The sequence below is a fragment of the Scyliorhinus torazame genome, chromosome 10 (assembly GCF_047496885.1).
Source record: "Scyliorhinus torazame isolate Kashiwa2021f chromosome 10, sScyTor2.1, whole genome shotgun sequence".
Classification (NCBI taxonomy): domain Eukaryota; kingdom Metazoa; phylum Chordata; class Chondrichthyes; order Carcharhiniformes; family Scyliorhinidae; genus Scyliorhinus; species Scyliorhinus torazame.
This window is the reverse complement of record NC_092716.1, coordinates 19,887,778-19,907,259: the sequence shown is the minus strand read 5'-3', so window position 1 is coordinate 19,907,259 and position 19,482 is coordinate 19,887,778. Positions and strand designations below refer to the sequence as shown.

Genomic DNA, 19,482 nt, shown 5'->3' with positions numbered 1-19,482 from the left:
TCTGCCACGCTCAAGTGCACAGCAAGACTACTATGACAGTCTACCACACTCACGTGAACAACAAAAAGACTATGAATGTCTACCCAGATTATTTGAGCCACCAGAAGAAGACTCTGACAGTCTACCCAGCTCATCTAACCGACAAGAAGACACTGAAGGTCTACCCACTGTATGTGCGACAAGTGACAAAGGCTTCACAATTCCCATACAAGATGGGCGACATCTCAGCGAGACTGCCAGATCTCAGCTAGTATGTACAGAGGCACTCGACAATCAAAGTGAGGCTACTAGTGACTCCTGTGACACCACGTTCATTCAAACCTCATCTACTCAAGCCGCTCCACAAGAACCTGAAATGACTCCAGACGGAGATCATCGACAAGCTAAAGATGATTCCAGTGAACTGGACAAGGGGCGGGATTCTCCCCTACCCGGTGGGGCGGGGGGTTCCGGCGTAATGGGGTGGCACCTTTAGGGGCCAAGACCTCACCATGAGGTGCTAGGACCGCACCGGAGTGGTTTGCGCTCCGCCGGCTGGCGGGAAAGTTCTTTGGTGCCCCGCCAGCAGGGGCCGAAAGGTCTTCGCCGGGCGACGCATGCGTGGGGGCGTCAGCGGCTGCTGATATCATCCCCGCGCATGCGCAGGGGAGGGGGTCTCTTCCGCCTCTGCCATAGTGAAGACCATGGCGAAGGCAGAAGAAAAAGAGTGCCCTCACGGCACAGGCCCGCCTGCGGATCGGTGGGTCCTGATCGCGGGCCAGGCCACCGTGGGGTCACCTCCCGAGGCCAGATCGCCCCGGGCCCCCCCCCCAAGGACCCCGTAGCCTTCCCACGCCGCCTTGTCCCGCCGTTCAAAAGGTGGTTTAATCCATGCTGGCGGGACAGGCATTCCAGCGAGCGGGACTTCGGCCCATCGCGGGCCGGAGAATCGGCGGGGGTGGGTCGGCCGACCGGCGCGGTGCGATTCCCGCCCCCGCCAACCGGTGCACCGCGATTCCAGCCCCCGCCGAAGCTCTGGTGGCGGATACTTCGGGACACGGCGTGGGCGGGATTCTTGCCAGCCCCCGGCGATTCTCCGACCCATGACTCCAGAAAGGAGCGCCGAGGAATCAGAGACGGCGCGCTCAATGAAACAGCAGATGCCACAAAGGACACTGACACATGTAACTGTGTGAAGGACTTGAATTCTCCACTCGGTGTGGTCATTGAGCGTGACTAACACAACAAGCACATCAATAACAACAATGACAACAACAATAGAACAACAACTGGTACGACATGGTACAACTCTGCCCATGAAGGACAATGTTACTGCTCAGCTCAGAACAATTGCGAGAGTGCAAACATACCATGGCATGTCAATGCATCTTACCAATTCACGTTTGCTACACTACGGACAAGCAAACCAGCTTTCAGGAAAGCTGTCATCAAGAATTGCTACCACAAGCATAAAAAGAAAAGAGTCCACCTCAGACAATGAAGTGATTTGACCATTTGAACACTTCCTGATGAACTTCTTGGTTACGTAAACACCAGGACACTGACAGCGTTCACAAGGGAATTACAACATCAACATCGACACTTCCATAAAAGCGCGAGAAAGCCACTCGACCGTGTAAATTCATGAACTTTGGACTCATAACTATTATTTGGTATTGTATAATCCTCAACGTCGTCATAACTATTATTTGATATTGTATAATCCTCAATGTCATCATAACTATTCTTTGATCTTGTATCGTCATCACAGTCATCATAACTTGTACATATCATCACTTATTTACCTGTTTTTGTTCAATTTTTCTTTAACACTGTACAGAAAATATGTAACACGAACAAAGGGGGGGATGTGGTGCTGTGCATCACTGTAAATACACAAGGGGTTAATGTAAATACACTACGACTAAGTAAACACTAGAGGGAGCACCAGAGACGTCATGACAAGCAGACATACAGCTAATGAACACAGAATAGGACACGACCAATGGGCAGTCAAGACACCCAGAGTGACACTACCACAAGGGGGCATTACACAACCCATACATAAGGACAGGGCACACATGCTCTGACTCTTTTCACAGGCGACACTTAGAGAGTAGGACAGGGGCAGATCAGAAGCATCACACCCACCACGTGGCTTAGAGCAGACTGGTTAGTTAGACTGAGTTGCTATAGCAAGATTAGCAGGAGAGTCGAACTCATAGAGAACTGTGCTAATGGTTCAATAAATCACATTGAACTTACTTCAAAGTTTGGAGTGTCTTTTGGTCAAAACTGCATCGAGTTGCAGCCTGTGTTATCCCAGAGTACATAACACAACAGTGGTGATGAGCCACCTTCCTGAACTGCTTCAGTCCATGTGGAGTAGGTACACCCACTGTGCTGTAAGGAACATAGTTGTATACATGGATACTAAAGCATGTCAGACTAGGGCTGTGCTGCTAGGCACCTTACCTGACTTTGAAGTGCATGAAGCTGCTCCCCCTAAATGTAAGGCAGAGAAAGAGGTCTGCTTGCTATCACAGCCATGTTGAACACAAACCAAATAATCCTTTTTCTGATTAAAAAATAAAATGAATGACTGGACCAGACAGGTCTTGTGGGTCACCAGATTTATTTATTAAATTCAAAATCTTTTCAGCACAGATAAAAATTAATCACTCCATCTATTGCGAATGTAATGTCTTTTTTTTTGTCATTTTCAGTGTTTCAATTTCCAAAAAGTTAACATTCCTATAAAAGTTCCCATTCAATCCATCGATTCCTTATTTCACTCCGTGACATTGTCTGTACCATAATGGGCTCCTCGGCATCTTCCCAAGTGTGAGCCTTTGTTTTATATCTTTCCCGGTATCTGTATCTCTTCCTTTTTTAAATACAGACCATAGACATTATCCTGCGAGGACAAACTGCAATGGAAAAATGACAGCAAAATGGTTGTACAGTAACAAAACGTTTTGTTCTTCTTTTATTCCCCCCCCACCCCCATTTCCAGTGTGATTCTGTTATTATCAAACATCCTTTTTAATAATTTATTTTTCCCTTTTTTTGTTAAATTTTTTTTCTGAACTACATGCCATATGAGGATTGCGATTATAAAAGTACCTGAAATCTGCTATTAGATCAGCATGCATAGCTCTTTCTATTTACATTCTATTTACATATGCGGAAGTGGCAAAGATCTACATGTTATTTACATCCTACTTGGGAGAGGAAAAAGGCAGCTTTAATTATGAGTCTAAAATTCATTGTACAGTAGTAGAATATTTATCACATGCATATAAAGTTAATATTTGCATGATTTGTTTTAAATCTTCTGACATACCTCTTTTAAATTTTCTATGCTAAGTTGTAGCATAATGAGTAGGCAACATTTTCTTGAATTTTGTTTTCTCTCACTCGCTCTACCTTATTTAATGACTATTTGCATCAAGTACAGTATTTTCTTTTGTTTCTTTAAATGGCCACTAAGACAGAGGGCAGTAATACCGTGTCTTGTGCACCTTTCTTTTCTTTGCTAAAGTGGCTGGACAGACTATGGGTTCCCCTACAAGACTTGGCAGCAAGAATGCTGGTGAATAAAATGCACTACACTAATCTGCTAGTGTTTCACAAGTAACCATCAGCCAATGGAACATTAACTACAGGGTTACCTTTCCTTATAAAGGTAGTGCCTAAGCTATCGTCATTAATTATGGAAATAGTATAAATGACACTCTATGTACCTATGAAATATTAATGAAGCTTGTGTTTCGGAACCTGAAAACCATTGTTTACAGTGTTCCTTCTATACTAGTTTTTTTTTGTGTTTTTCCCTCTCTCTATCAAAGACCCAACTACATAAGAAAGTACCTGTTTTTTTTTGTCTCCCTTTTGTTAAAACAAGGATGGCGTTGACCTAAAACTACCCAGTCTCGAGTTGCCTTAGTTTATATATTACCTACTTTATTGCGAAATGCATTCTATTTTTGTGATAAATTTTAGCATCCGTTGCATTCCTGAAACGCTGAGTAAACACCAAACCCTTTTTTTTTTCGTGAAATGCCCAACCATTATCCTCTTAGTTTACACCCTATGTGGGAGTCCCTGTCATTATTAAGGTGTTGTTCCCTGGGCCTGACCCTGTCAGAATTTGAACCAAATGGCTGCACTTCCAACTTTTAAAAGAAGCAACATTTAATCAGTGTGATTAAGTTTTGATAACATTCCTTCTCCCCATTTCCACTTTAAAAAAAATAACGATCTGACACCTTTTGGTTTTGCATATTTGAAATATCAACAGCGTTTTAAAAAACGTCAAATATATTGCTTTGGTGACAATAGGTGCAATATCTTTGCCAGAACATATTTTTAGGGAGCTTAGAGACGACATCACACCACTAGAATGGCAGAAGTAGATGAGGAATCAATTTGCCATTGTTTCAATATAGGACAGCCTTGGTATCTATCCCCTTGGGTCAATATATTGGAACATGCAAAAACCCATTATATCATTTCCCTTCCTGCATCAGCTTCTTGCCCATAATACGGACCATAAACCATAATAATAGTAAATACAAGAAGATCAATAGAAAATGAGTTTAAGGAACAATAACACAGTGTCTTAACTGAGGGAGTTTTACAATACTATTGATGTATTCTAATTATTATTAATGCAGTCGATATTTGGTTGTAAAATTCCTGTTGCAGTAGGACGCCCAGGATTCTGAAGCATTCTCCCCATGAACCGGAATTTATTTGTAACTGTACGGGGCATAGATCGCAAACTAAACAAAATTATCATCAACTGAATTCGAAGGCACGTTGCTGCTTCCCACTTTGAAGGGGGCGTCGTGATCACAACCTGAGCACATCCCATCGAGACACGGGGAGGCATTCTAGACATCAGGGGTCACAATCTCTGCTGTCAAAACAAGCTGATTACAAATTATGTACAACAGCCTCTAAAGGAGAAAAAAAATCTATTAACCCATTACTGGCATTAAAGCCACAATGTATACAGGTTGGAACCAGGTGGAACTAGCTGATATTTCCATTTGTACAACTTGCTCTCTAATTGTCTAGTCAACACTTTCATACTCATATGGGATTTTGATGGAAGATTGCAAGAAATTAATCAATATTAGACTTTAACAGAGCCATCGTCAAAGTACACTGCCACAATGAGTAATATCTCTCTGTCGTATGAACACAGGGAATCAGGGGCAACATACGGTGTCTTACCATTCACTGAACTCCCACAGTCACAACGTGGCTTTGAATGGCTTACCATTTTTTATTTAAACCCAGCTGGTTAAGCAGTCAAATTCCCGTCCCCTCCCTCTCCCTTTTCTCCACAGTCTCAAGCCGGGCACCTCCTATAAACTGTGCGACTCTGCTCAGGAAGAGATGGAATCAACGGGAGAGACACCCCTAAATGTGGACTGAGCTCATTTTGAAGGTTGCTGGCTTCGGGCTGTGGAGGGGAGGGGAGGGGAGGGGTCAGGTGAAGCTCTGAGGTTCCTCCAATTAAAGGGAATAGGGAGGCATTGGGAGACCACAGAGGAAGACGATGAAGAAAAATTGTAAATGTAATGGATTGTAAATTGTAAAAATGCACTTGAGACTTCTCAGCACCTGAGAAAGAAAACACAAGCTAACTTTAGGCAGATGTTATTCTTATGCTGGATATTATCCTATTAACCTGCCTTTTCCTGTTCACGTCATCTCAAAAAATAGAGTTGTTGTAAGTCTCAAAGGTATCTCAATTCCTAGATATTCCCTACTACTTTAAATGTGAACAATTTCCATGGTTACCTCATAGGTCTTCTCTTAAATCAAACGCTGGCATGATGTTTTAGAACACCATTTATTAACACAATGGTGGATGATTCAAACATTTGACATGACCTGACTTTGGAAGTGGCTTATAGTTTATTTCAGTGAATGGGAAGCCCTGCAGGAAATACTACCCCAAGCCAGATTCTAGTCCTTTGAAAGCAGTGGAACTTGGCTGCCACTTACAACAACTGGCCTGGTATTCATTGGGCTCAAGTGAATTGAAACTCTTTCAAAAGTGTCCAAAACATGTTCTACTGTGATGACTGCATTTTTCACCAGGGAGAGCTTGCTATATGAGAGATACTCAAGGCATAAAAAAAGCCAGTGAGATGTTTTGATCTGAAAACAGTGTCTGAAAGGGCGATGGAAGCAGATCAAGTAGTAGCTATCAAAAGGGGAATTGGACAAATCCCTGAAAGGGAAACAAATCAGGGCTGTGGAAAAAGAGGGGTGCAGTTGGGCTATACGATAGCATATTCAATGCTGACACAGTCATGAATGACCTCCCTCTTTGCTGTATGATTCCATGACATTCCCCATCACAGTGATTGAGAAGTGTGGGTGTGAATCGTTTGCTTCTACAGTGTGGTGGAGCTATACAGGTTAATTTACTTGCAGGACGCAGGTTAACGCATGCAGGGTTACATAGAAGGGAAAGATCTGACCGTCTGAGGAAGCGGGCTGTTGAGGGCAACTGCGAATTATTATCCGCTCCCGACTTCTAGCTTGCTGGGGGTAACAATAGCCTGGAAAGCCTTTAATTGGCCTTCATTGAGCCCCATTTACTGGCACATGTCATCCGATGATAAGGAGGATGTCAAGATCAATACTTCTCCCACAGTGTCAAGCAATTTCATCTCTCACGCTTTTATATCAAAATTCAAGGTGTACAGAGAGGCCTGGCATATCCTCGAGCATCAATTGAGGTGCTAAGAATGATTTTTAACACCCGTCGATTTGTTTCCCTTTCAGGGATTTGTCCAATTCCCCTTTTGATAGTTACTACTTGATCTGCTTCCATCGCCCTTTCAGACACTGTTTTCAGATCAAAACATCTCACTGGCTTTTTTTATGCCTTGAGTATCTCTCATATAGCAAGCTCTTGCAAGCTCTCCCTGGCGAAAAATGCAGTCATCACAGTAGAACATGTTTTGGACACTTTTGAAAGAGTTTCAATTCACTTGAGCCCAATGAATACCAGGCCAGTTGTTGTATGTGGCAGCCACGTTCCACTGCTTTCAAAGGACTAGAATCTGGCTTGGGGTAGTATTTCCTGCAGGGCTTCCCAATCACTGAAAGAAACTATAATCCACTTCCAAAGTCAGGTCATGTCAAATGTTTGAATCATCCACCATTGTGTTAATAAATGGTGTTCTAAAACATCATGCCAGCGTTTGATTTAAGAGAAGACCTATGAGGTAACCATGGAAATTGTTCTACATTTAAAGTAGTAGGGAATATCTAGGAATTGAGATACCTTTGAGATTTACAACAACTCTATATATATATATAAAATATTAAACGTTTACGTATTAGAAAGCAATATATAGATAGATGTATGTGTATGGCAATCTAGGTGTTTTGAAGAGTATCAAATTGTCAGATGTTGACCCCTTATTTTGGCAAGTTGCAGAAAGTGGACACATTCTCAAAGGAGGGAGAGTCAGTGCCGACCACTTTTGTGAATTTCCTAGCAGCCAATCGCAAAGTAGTGCAGTTGCAATACTATCTTAACATTTTCAGCTGGAGAAGAATACATTACAATGGGAGGGGGGGGGGCCTTAAACAAAGACTTTAAAATAAACAGAAACCTTTCAAATGTCAGGAAAGCTGTTAACGATTAATATTTTAAGAAGAATTGGGAAATGGATATAAAAGGTACAGGAGCAAGTTAAAGTAATTAAATCTGCTCCGTCTGATAAGACAGCGAAGCCCCTTTAATTAAAGACTGTCATAATTTTTTGCCGTACCACACGAAGGAGACCGGGTCCAATTAGTCACCCACTCAGCTATCAGTCCAAGGTTTGGCACAGTGAAACAAAAGAGTCTGAAGAATTTATAATAGCAGAGAAAACCCCAGGTCACCGTCGGATTTCATAAGAAATATTAGGTTATTAATTTCATGTAAGATAATGGGAATCAATACAGACCATTTCTCTTTATGAAATATAACCTTCTTGTGACCCACACATATCAATGAAAATCACCTTATTATTTTAGTGCTCCACGCAGATGGAATTTATGCAAAGGGATCGAGAACTAAAAATGTGATGATCCCAGGTTTAAAAAAAGAGTGGTCCTTAAAGGAACAGAGAGCGTGAGGTAAAATCTCTCTAACCGCTCAGATTCCCTGCTTCAGTAACTTGCCCAGTTTTGAATCCAAAGCGTAAACTTAGCCAGACCCCAGGAAGGTTGCTTACAATTGACCAACACCATTAAAGGACAATCTTTTAGGATTTCAGCAGTTCACACGAGCAGTTTGTACTCAAAAGATTTTTGGTCTCAACATCAACTTAAATATCGAGCCGTGCCCGGTGTGTATATTTTTTGGGTCATCTGTGCACGCTTGATGCAAACACGATTAAAAATCAAGCCCACCACTTCGCTTGGGATTTTCGGAAAGATAAGAAAGCTATTGGAACTAAATGGGAGCTGGCAGGAGCAGAGCTGAAAAATGCAGTGAGATTGGCAAGATTGTGATGAATCTTTCAGTACTATATTCCCTGGAGATAACATTTCTGTGGTGATATGGAACATTAAAAGTGTTTTTTGTAAATGTGTCTATTTGTGACAATTGCTATGAATACATTTGGCACAATAGTTCCTTCTCTTTCTCCGTCTGTCTCCCTCCCTCCCTCCATTGCAGGGAGATAGAGGGAGCCGGATATATCCTCAAAAAGGAAATACGACTGATTGGGTGGCTCTCTCCAAGAGAGAGTGTGTGTTCCCAGTTTCTCGAGGTCATAGAATCACAGAATCATAGAATATGTACAGCACAGAAGGGATGCCTTTTAGCCCACCATGTCAATGTCACCGCCAGCTCTGACAAGAGCAACTCAGGGAGTCCCACTCCCCTGTCCTTCCCTCATAGTCCGACAATTTCTCCTCTTCAGGTTCTTATCCAATTTTCTTTTGAAAGCCACAATTGAACCTGCCTGGAACACATGCTCAGGCAATGCATTCCAGACCCTAATTGCACGTTACGCAAAAAGGGTTTTTCCTCAAGCCTCTGCTGGTTTGTATCAATCTGTCTCCTCTCATTCTCAACCCTTCCACCAATGAGAATGTTTCTCCCTGAACAACTCTGATCTTGGACACCTCTATCAAATCACCTCTCAACCTTCTCTAAAGAGGGCAACGCCATGTTCTCCAATCTATCCAAGTAACTGAAGCAGATCTTTTCCTCACCCTCTCTAAAGACTTCACATCCTTCCTAAAGTGCAGTGCTCAGGTAGGCCCCTGTTTCCATGGTTGACAGAGCATCAAAATGTGTCACTTGGTCATCTCCAAAAACCACAGCCACGTCGTTCCTTGTTGACTTTCTGAGGATGGCTGCTCTCAGGTTGGTGTGAGGCAATAAAGGAGTTCCCGACTAGGAAATAAGTGTCTTCTGACAGTTCACCCCCCAATCCCGGCCCCTGCATTCCCATCCCAAAAAAACCCTGCCATTGCCTGTTTTGTCCAACTAAAGGAACAAATCCTTAAAGGAACTAAAGGGGCTGGTTTAGCACAGGGCTAAATTGCTGCCTTTTAAAGGAAGGCCAGCAGCATGGTTCGATTCCCGTACCAGCCTCCCCGAACAGGCGCCGGAATATGCGACTAGGGGCTTTTCACAGTAACTTCATTGAAGCCTACTTGTGACAATAAGCGATTTTCATTTCATTTTTCATTTCATTTCATTTTGCAAATCCTATCAATCAGTCAAACGATGGCAGTGACTAGTGGCTATGGATGCACTGGTAGAAGGAGGTTTCTTGAAGCTTGCTGCTTCCCCTCTTAATCTGACTGGGAAGGGAGAAAAAGGAATGTTGGACAAATTAATGGACCTGCCCCACATCTCCATTTAACTGCTAAGGAAACGGTACACAACTGTTGGAGATTTGTTCCTCACTGCAGTTGAATTCCAATCACCCCTCCGATTGCGGGGTTAGAGTTTCATGGGTGCCGTGCACCTCCTCCAAACCCCCCCCCAGCATGTCACCCAAAGAGCCATTGTTTAGGCTCGGGTCAAGCCTGGTCCTGACTGAACTTGGCCGTCCACTCTATACCCGGACCAATCCCAGTTACTTACTTCGCCTTGTCTCAGATCAGCTAACTCAGCGCAGACTGCCAATAAAGCAACTCTGCATGTCTGTATTAACATGGCCCATACCGTGGGCAGCACGGTAGCATAGTGGGCAGCACGGTAGCATAGTGGATAGCACAATTGCTTCACAGCTCCAGGGTCCCAGGTTCGATTCCGGCTTGGGTCACTGTCTGTGCGGAGTCTGCACGTCCTCCCCGTGTGTGCGTGGGTTTCCTCCGGGTGCTCCGGTTTCCTCCCACAGTCCAAAGATGTGCAGGTTAGGTGGATTGGCCATGCTAAATTGCCCTTAGTGTTCAAAATTGCCCTTAGTGTTGGGTGGGGTTACTGGGTTATGGGGATAGGGTGGAGGTGTGAGCTTGGGTAGGGTGCTCTTTCCAAGAGCCGGTGCAGACTCGATGGGCCGAATGGCCTCCTTCTGCACTGTAAATTGTATGTATGTATGTAAAACATGCCCCCCAACCCCTGCTTTGAGTGGCTCAGCTGCTCTCCAGGTACGTTCACAGAGTCAATTTCAAGCGACATTAACATCCAACAGAGATTTGTGTGGTAACTCTTATCGTATCGACCATGCTCACTGTGCCAGGTTTTATTCACGGGAGGATAAAAGATTCTAAAAGGTCTACAGAACACAAATTCCAAACTACACAGATATAACCTCAGTGAACAATATGCTACAGATTTAACTGAGTTTTTGTTTTAAACGTAATGTCATTTTCTGATCATTTGAGTTTACCCGATGTTAAACTCCCCTAAATGGTGACAGAACCCCTTTAATAAAAATGAGCCGTAAGGCTCGAATGTGTGTGGACCAAAAGCAAACACTGATTCAAACTGCCTTCAAATAATAATTAACGTGTTCCAAGGTTTTGAACATTCGCTAATGATGTATAAAATGGCACTCAGCCGATAATGAGAATATGATTATAAATTTAATTTTGCTCCACCTCCTCTCATATTCCAACGACTAATTATTTTGCCAGTGAGACGGTATGGGCCATGTTAATACAGACATGCAAAGTTGCTTGCTTTCTGGCTCGCGAGCTGAAGAGCGGTGGTGGAAAACAGCCTGGCTTGATCATCTTGCTATGCCAACTTCCACATTTGCACTGCAGATGGTATCTGATGGATGCCAATTGTTCTAGAAATAGCCTAGATATTTGGAAGCTGGCACTGGGGGGCTTTTACATTTTCCTCTGATTTTTTTTGCAAGCCATGGGGCAGGTTTTAAAGGAACAATCTGCTTTAATTCTACATTTTGTGTTGAACTAATATTTTGTTTGGTCCGTTTTAAAGAGACACTAGTGCCTCCAGGGAAATTTTCTGACACATCCTCGAAACAAACTTCAGGGCCAATGCTCTTCAAAAGGCCTATTACCCTAGGCTCAACGAATGGAGCATTCTATATTGCTTTCATTTTATTCAGTGTGCTTTAAGTAAAGTTAACTTGGTTGTTGAAATGAAGACCAGAAATGAATAAGTTGACCAGATTCATGCACTTTTGGAGCCCCCTTTCCCCCTCCTAACTTCTAATTTCTTGTCTGTGGTTAGTTAGCTAATCTTAGCCAGGGTAATAGAAGTACATTATTAACAGGGCCAACACATCTGGGGCCTGGGGGGGGGGGGGGGGGGGGGGGGGCATTTGACCAGTGTTCCCAATTGCTGGTCATCATACGTAGCTCACTGTTGAAAAATGCTGGTTTAGACTGTGACGTGCCGTCACCATTGAAGAACAGCAACTGGTGCAAGTTAAGTAATGTAATTTCATAAATAAACCAGGATGACTTCAGGAGAGGAAGGGATGGGGAGAAAGTTAGACAAGATAGGAAACTTTCCAAATAGTCAAGGCCGCGGATTAGTTCACTGTGATCACCCCGCTCTTTTAAATGTCTGGGGCTGGATTCTGAATCAGTGGTACCCTCTGTTACACTGGCAGGACACTCACGCCTGCGGATTTCCCCCGGCGTGGAGGTGCCCACAATGGCAAACCCCACTGGCCGGGACGCTGGCGGGGGAGCGCCACTCGAGAAAACGGGTGCCGCCCCTGATTTTTAAAAATTCATTCTTGGGATGTGGGTGTCACTGGCTGGGCCAGTTTAGCACAGGGCTAAATCGCCTGCTTTGAAAGCAGACCAAGGCAGGCCAGCAGCACGGTTCAATTCCCGTACCAACCTCCCCGAACAGGCACCGGAATGTGGTGACTATTCATTTGAAGCCGACTTGTGACAAGTCATTTTTTAATTTGTCGCCCATCTGAATTAAGTGGCTTGTTAGGCCATTTCAGAGGGCATTTAAGAATCAACTACATTGTTGTGGATCTGGGCCAAGGAAGGATGGCAGATTTACTTCCCTAAAGTATACCAGTGAACCAGATGAGCTTATACAACAATCAGAAATGGTTTCATGGTCATCGCTAGACTTTTAATTCCAGACTTTTATTGAACTCAAATTTCACCATCTTGCCATGGTGGGATTCGAACCCGGGTCCCCAGAGCATCACTGTGGGTCTCTGGAGTGCTAGATCCAGTGACAATACCATTAGGCCATTGCCTCCCCTAGACCAAGTGAGCTCGAGAGCGGGAGAATGGCGAATGAACATTTAAAGAAATAGCTGTTTAAATCCATACTGTTCTACTGCTGTGGCTCTGGGCAGTAATCAGAGTCTGACAAACGACTTGTGAAAGAGAGTGATGAACCCTCATTGTGCAGACACTCTTTAGTTAATCCGAAACCAGATTTCGAGGTAATTTCACATACACTAAAAAGATTGATGGCGCGGCCTACCTTGACAGCTTGCAAATGTTTGTGAGGATTGAAAATGGCATCGAGACTTGATTAAGGATGGTGCAGGGCTTCAAAGAAGTTTCTCTATTCAGTATATCTATCATTTTAATTTGCAAACTGCCTTTACAACAACTTACAGATGTTTGACCCCTGACAGAGTAGTTACTGCTGCAGTCAAATGGAAATCACTGTGGGGAAAACAAGCTTGTGTAGTGCAGTCAAGATAATATGTACCTGCTCACGAGCATATTTCTCCTTCAAGCATAGAGTTCCAGCGAAGAGTGAACTCCCAGTCCCACCTATTGAGATGTATAATGTCTGCAAGACTGGTGCTCTGATAGCATTTTCTCACAAATTAATTCAGTGTTCTGTGTCTGTCAGGATCCAGATGCATTTTGAACCATCTGCCTCATTCTTTCAGGGACTTATTTCTTTTAAACAAACAGGGGTTCTTCAAAATGTAACCAGCTGTAGCAAGACAAATGTTCCTTTCCAGGCTATGATTTTTCTATTGGAAACATTTCTTTGTAACGCAGAATTAGAGCGCCAGTGCTCTAATTTAATAGATATTTCAGTTCTGCAGAATGAATCCCTCAACAGTATCAAGCCCACAATAAATCCCTGGAAAATGTGTATCGTGAGTTCAGACCAGCATGAAAACGCACCTGTGATTCACACATCCAGTGGTCCATGAAGCAATGCAGTGTACGCTTGGAATCAGGAAGGATTTCTGTAATCCACCTGAGCAGCACGCAAGCTCTATTTGGAGGGCGGGAGCTCTTATTAGATGAGACAAATATCTGGTTTTGGTTCATGTATTTTTTTTCTTCCTCACTTGGATATGGAGCCATATCCTCTTCAAACGATCAAGAGAAGGCAACACAAAGCCTGGCCACATTCTCTGTATTTCCGACTGAACTAACAAGTGTGTTCATGCACCATTTGCTTCTAGTCAAGCCGACAAAAGCATTCAAAAAGTAGAATGAGGATGCCTTACAACCAATAGCCACTGACTTCAGAGGAATATTACTTGGAATACAAGAGGTCTTCTGGCCCAGATGTGTTTCAATGCAGAGTAATATTGTCTTGTTCATTGCTTTAGCCATCTAAAAAAAATCATTCTAGTTTCAATACACAAGCGAAGTGCTTCTAACAGACACGGCATTTGCAGCACACCAGCAAAAACATTTCCTGGAAGTTAACCTTGATGCCGTTTACAGCAAGGCTTTTCCTGGAGTCTTAGGCGATACCCAAACTGACCCACTGTGCTCCTTTTAAATGCAAGCTGTTCTCAGCTAACGTTTATGAACAAGGCTGAGGGTTAGGTTGGCGAAGCTTCTCCCTTTAGAATCTCCCTTTAGACCCAGTGGCCCAAGCTAATGCTCTGGGGACGTGGGCTCAAACACCACCATGGTCGCTATTGGAACTTAAAAATTTAATTCATTAATAAGTTGAGAGCTAGTCTCAGTATTGGTGACCATGACAACTATCATTAATTGGTACGAAAAATCTGGTTCGACATTATCCTTTCGGGAAAGAAATCTGTCATCCTCACCTTGTTTGGCATAGATATGGCTCCAGATCCTCTGCAATGTCCTCTGAAGTGGCCAAGCAAGCCACTTAGTTCAAGGGCAATTTGAGATGGGGAACAAATGTTGGCCTTGCAAATCCCATGAAGGATGAAAACAAATTGACCCATTGAGCTCATGCCGGCTCTCTGCAAACTCAATTTAGCTAATGCCACAAATCCCTTCAATGTATATTCTGCTGGTTAATCTTATTTTTGGCAAATTACAATAAAATAACTGATGGGTTGTTATCAGTGATGTTATGATATCATGGCATCATTCTGCTTGGCCCTGTATACAGAGATCCTTGGGGCACTTTACTATGGCAGCAGCAACCCTTTTGGAGAGTGGCTATTCCTGAAGTCCTCTTACTAGAAAACATGGGCTAAGCAGTTCGGAAAGCGCGTTTCCGTAATGCCGTGTGGCCATTGGGGATCTGTTCTAGGGAAGTCAAGGCAAGATCGTCATTATAGTTGAATTATGCAGCAAAGAAGAAAACTATTCAGCTCATTTTGCCTGTGCCAGACATTTGTTACATTTTCTAATTCAGTAGGCAGCCTCTCTAATCATGTCCTCATACACAATACATGATACCAGATGAATTCCATACACATTTAATACATGCCTTCAGTTAGGCAAGGCAAAACTATTACTTCTTTTGTAAACACACTTGCTCGAGGTAAAAGGAAACAGTTTTGCCACATCTTTGCCATCATGACTGGCTAGATTCTGGTATTGATTTCTGCATTGAGTTGCATACCAGTAGATCTTTTCTGTAACAGAGGATGCCAACAAATTAGCATTGGTTTAGGCCCAAAGCCTGAACTCTAGTTGGACTGAACCCAAAAGGAGTTTTGGTCCTCCTTGCCTGAAGACATGGACACCTGATGGGATGTGGTTCCAAAAATGCCAATAGTACCACATCCATTCTTCATGTATGAACCTAGATGGTGGGTGTATGCAGGCCATACAATAGTAATGGGCATCAAAACCAACCCGAAAATCTAACTCTCACACAAAATCCACACACGCACACACTTTCTAGGAAGGTCACTGCATAGCAATGAGGAGTGGAAATTGTGTCTGACTTCTAACTCACAATCCCAGTTTTTTGTTTCGCCGTGGAAGCGATTTTAGAAGACCATTTTAGGCTCAAAACGCCCTACCTACTCAAGATGTAAGGATTTCCTTTTCTTTCTTTCCCTCTTTAGTCTCCCCCATGAGATTACGTGGCTGTGGGGCTGGCGAGGATTTCGGGGAAGCCGACAGATGAAGTGTTTATTTATGATGCTCTGGTGTAGAACAGATTTGGTGGGCCAGCTGGTCTTGCCTTGCCCATCATTTCATACATTTATATTTGCACCTCAACTGGTAATTTAGTCTGTTATGGAATAACATCAAGGATAGCATATGTGCTTTATTCATCTGTTAAGTAATTGCATCATCATCTGGGATAGCATCAGTGTAGAGGAACCCTTTCACTAGTCCATTCAAACTAAATGGATGGACTGACCCTGGAATTAAGTATTTTTAAATGTTTCTATGCTGTACAAAATAGATCCTTTTCATATCAGATTGTCACAACTATAAAGTAATTAAAATTGAGTAACTATAATTAAGGGAACATTTAATCAGAATGCACTCTTTCTTTTCATGTTGAAACTGCTGTAGTTGTGACTATCGATTTGCAAAGGATCTATTTTGTATAGCATAGAAATATTACAAATAATTCTAGCTTTATGGTATGTAAGATTGACTCAGTAGGCTTATTAACCAGGATATCATACGGACCTAGAGCCCAAGGAGGAATATTAGTCTCTTCCCCCCCCAACTATTTTCATAGAATGGATTTTTTCTTCAGTTGGACAAGCAATTCTTCACCCCCTCGGGCCTGCTTGTGTTGGGCTGACAGACCCTTGGCCGAAACCCAACTGGTACCACTTTGGCTACGAGCTGTGCTGCCATAGTGTGAAGCACATTGGCTCTATTGAGTTTCCTGTGGCCGCACATCGTGTGACCAGAGATTAAACTTGGACGACAAGTTCCTTTCTCAGTTCGCTAAACTTTGAGTGTGACTGGGGCCCAGGAGGAAGTACTGAGCAGAGCTTTCTGGTTACAAGATTTTGGTGAAACTTTGAAAGTGAAGAAAGCAAATTCACCAAGCTTGACTCGATAGATGATGTTCAAATTGTGATATTTGCATAGATAATAGTGGCTGGTCTCCCCCCAAAAAAACTTGTTACGCGGAACATGCTAGGGACCATGGCAAGTGATCTCTATCTGTCTGCTGAAGGTACATTGTTTTTCAGTGCACGCCTCGTGCAAGAATAGTTTCTCTATTTGATGCTAATTTATAGACTCCAGTTGAAGAACAACAAGATAGATCAACATCCTGGTTCACCTGCTGTGTGCTCCCTCCCACATCATTCAAATACTCCATCCACTCAGCAATTCTGATTCTCCATCCCTTCCCCAATGCGATCATGTAGCATTGCACTTCTAAATCTGTTCTCATGATCTGCAATACTAAGCCTGGGTCATGCCAAAGCTGACTGTGGTTGACTTAGAGAAATGTTACTAGGAGAACCATCATTGGCTATATTCCCAATGCCCTGGGATTTGATCTCTTTTCTGGATTAGGGATCAAGTCCTAGTTGTAGCTTTGATGACAACTGAAAATAGCCTAGCAATAGGTTCCCTCTAAAACTGTTCAATGAATAGCATCGCATTAAAAGGTTATTGACCCACATACTAACCTTTGAGACCAGGCGCTATGGTGCAATGTGACTCTGAGGGAGTTTCACAGATCTTGTGAGGTCTCAGTGCTTCCCACCAGCCATAATCGTATTGAATGGAGGTGATACCTCAAAGGGTTGGATGGTCCAGTCCTGCTGTTATTTCTTATGTCCTTATAATTTTTTGCTGTTTTTATTTTGTTTGTTTGCATTTTGATTGCAGTCTGCAGCTGCTGAAAGATTCTTTTTTCCTGACTTGGGGGGCGGGGAGGGTTAAGAAGCAGCTGTGAAGCTGGGGGTGGGGACGGACACTAATGCCCACTTTCAGAGCAGCAACACCGTCATCTCGCCAATATTTTAAAGACCATTATCCAGAACGCTTAAAGCTTGAACCAGACATTTTCTTTTTTTTTAAATAATAATCCTGTTTAAATATTCAATTTGGTGTTCTACCTTACGGAGGTCTTAGCTGTTGAGGTGACTGAAGCCTCAATAACTTTTCACCATTAGCTAGGTAAATGCCCGAGGGCAGATACTCTTTTGCTGCACTGACTGTTACTCGCCTGGCAGGAGCCATAGAGTGAAATTTGAGTGTGGAGTAGAACACTGTGTGCCATGATTTCTTTCTATTAGTTTAACTGGATGCAAAACTGGGCAGGCTTCATCATAAGCATGAGATCCTTCTCACATAATCCCCCCCCCCCCCCCCGGCTTTGTTTAGGAAATACTTTACGGCCAAGTGTAAAAAGAGGGTTTCACTCCCCCACACAATCCCAAGCCCCACCCGAGAACACATTCAGGATCTGACCTTCTCCCTATCCAACCGAAAAAATGAATAGTGCTGTACTCTGCCCATCTGGAACCGCCCCCTTCTTAATAGGTTTCTGAAGGAGGCATAGAATGAAACTGATCTGTGGATACCCCTCAGGGACTGCATTGCATCCGTTTTTTAAAGCTTCAATGTATATTTTCTCTACAAAAGCCTACATGAGGATTAAAAAGTCCATTAGTGTAGTTCACATGCAAGTTCCCATTCATTTCAGGAAGACAGCACCCAGTGCCGACCATCTACTCAATTGAGCTTGCTGGAATGGCAAGGCGAACACGTGGTAGATAGATCCATAGCCCCGTGACTTACCCAGTGCCTTGTGCAGTGGATTGGTGTGGGGAGGCTAGAAACCACTGCAGTAATGCTCAAGTCACTCAAGGGGTTCGTGTACCTTGTAGCTGGTAACGTTGGCAGGGAGCGTTGACAGACGTTTACACAATTAAATCAGCCTGGTGAAAGCAGAATGGATAGGTTTGGCACATGTCACTATGCTTGCGCTTTGCAGGTTTGTGCTTAATTAGAGTGTACTAGCTGATTTCTCTCTTTTTTGGCAGGGATTTTTAAAACATCAGTGCTGTCAGAATAAATTCGACATCAAAGTACCTGCCACATCATAACAATGGCGATGCCGTGGTTTCTCACTGTTTGCCGTGTTTTAATCTCAATTGTTGTTATTGTCAACTGTGCTGGAAATTTATCTTTGCTTCTCATGTCTTGTTATAGCAACAGGGAGCTGCCACCACCGTGTACTGCAGCATTGCCCCGGAGCTGGAGGGCCTGGGAGGGATGTACTTCAACAACTGCTGCCGGTGTCAGCCGTCGCAGAAAGCCCAGGATGAAGCATCGGCCTCTGCCTTGTGGGAGCTGAGCGAGGGGCTTATCCAAGAGCGAGCTGGCAGTCAATCCTCGTAGCGTGCAGCCCGGCTCCTGAAGACGAGACATGAGGAAACCCTGCACCAGGAAACTACCATCCTCCCTTGTTCTCTCTTCTTCTGCATCACTCTCTCTCTCTTCTCCTGCATCGCTCTCTCTCTTCTTCTGCATCTCTCTCTCTCTCTCTCTCTGTCACGTTTCCTTGCCAATGTTATCAGCTTGTGAGCTTTGAGTGCATCTCAAATAAACTTAACCCTTTGAAGCCTCTGCTGAATTCCGTGTTGCACTCACTGTTTGAGGAATAGTTCAGGTTTTGCTCACTGAGAATGCACCTTGCTAAACAATCTCATTATCAGTGATCGCTAATGAATAATTATTTGTAATACTTAGCATGGCAATAGAAACTAACATCCTCTATGTACGATAAGTACATTCAAGCACTTATTGATTATTCTTCAAAGAGTGAATGATCATGAAGGAGGAAATCTTTGACGACTGAGATTATGTTGCAAGTAGTTTTTTAAAAATTCCATTATTTTAAACTTTTTTTTTGATCATTCCCCACCCCAC

At 43.3% G+C, this 19,482-nt stretch overlaps 1 protein-coding gene and 1 long non-coding RNA gene across 3 annotated transcripts in view; one reads left to right on the top strand and one right to left on the bottom strand.

The window, feature by feature from the left end:
• The window catches only part of wwox (WW domain containing oxidoreductase), a 1,140,899-nt gene extending 1,121,720 nt beyond the window's left edge, over nt 1-19,179 (top strand). For both annotated transcript variants that reach the window (XM_072517840.1, XM_072517838.1), the window contains exon 9: nt 18,763-19,179. In XM_072517840.1, the coding sequence (XP_072373941.1) occupies nt 18,763-18,951 (189 nt within the window). In that variant the 3' untranslated portion in view covers nt 18,952-19,179. The remainder of the gene's footprint in view (nt 1-18,762) is intronic.
• LOC140430383 (uncharacterized) lies at nt 2,598-18,765 on the bottom strand. The gene is made up of 2 exons (XR_011949405.1): nt 18,349-18,765; nt 2,598-2,909 (listed from the first exon to the last, which is right to left on the bottom strand). It is a non-coding gene; the product is annotated as an uncharacterized lncRNA (long non-coding RNA).
• Nucleotides 19,180-19,482: the final 303 nt, after the last annotated feature.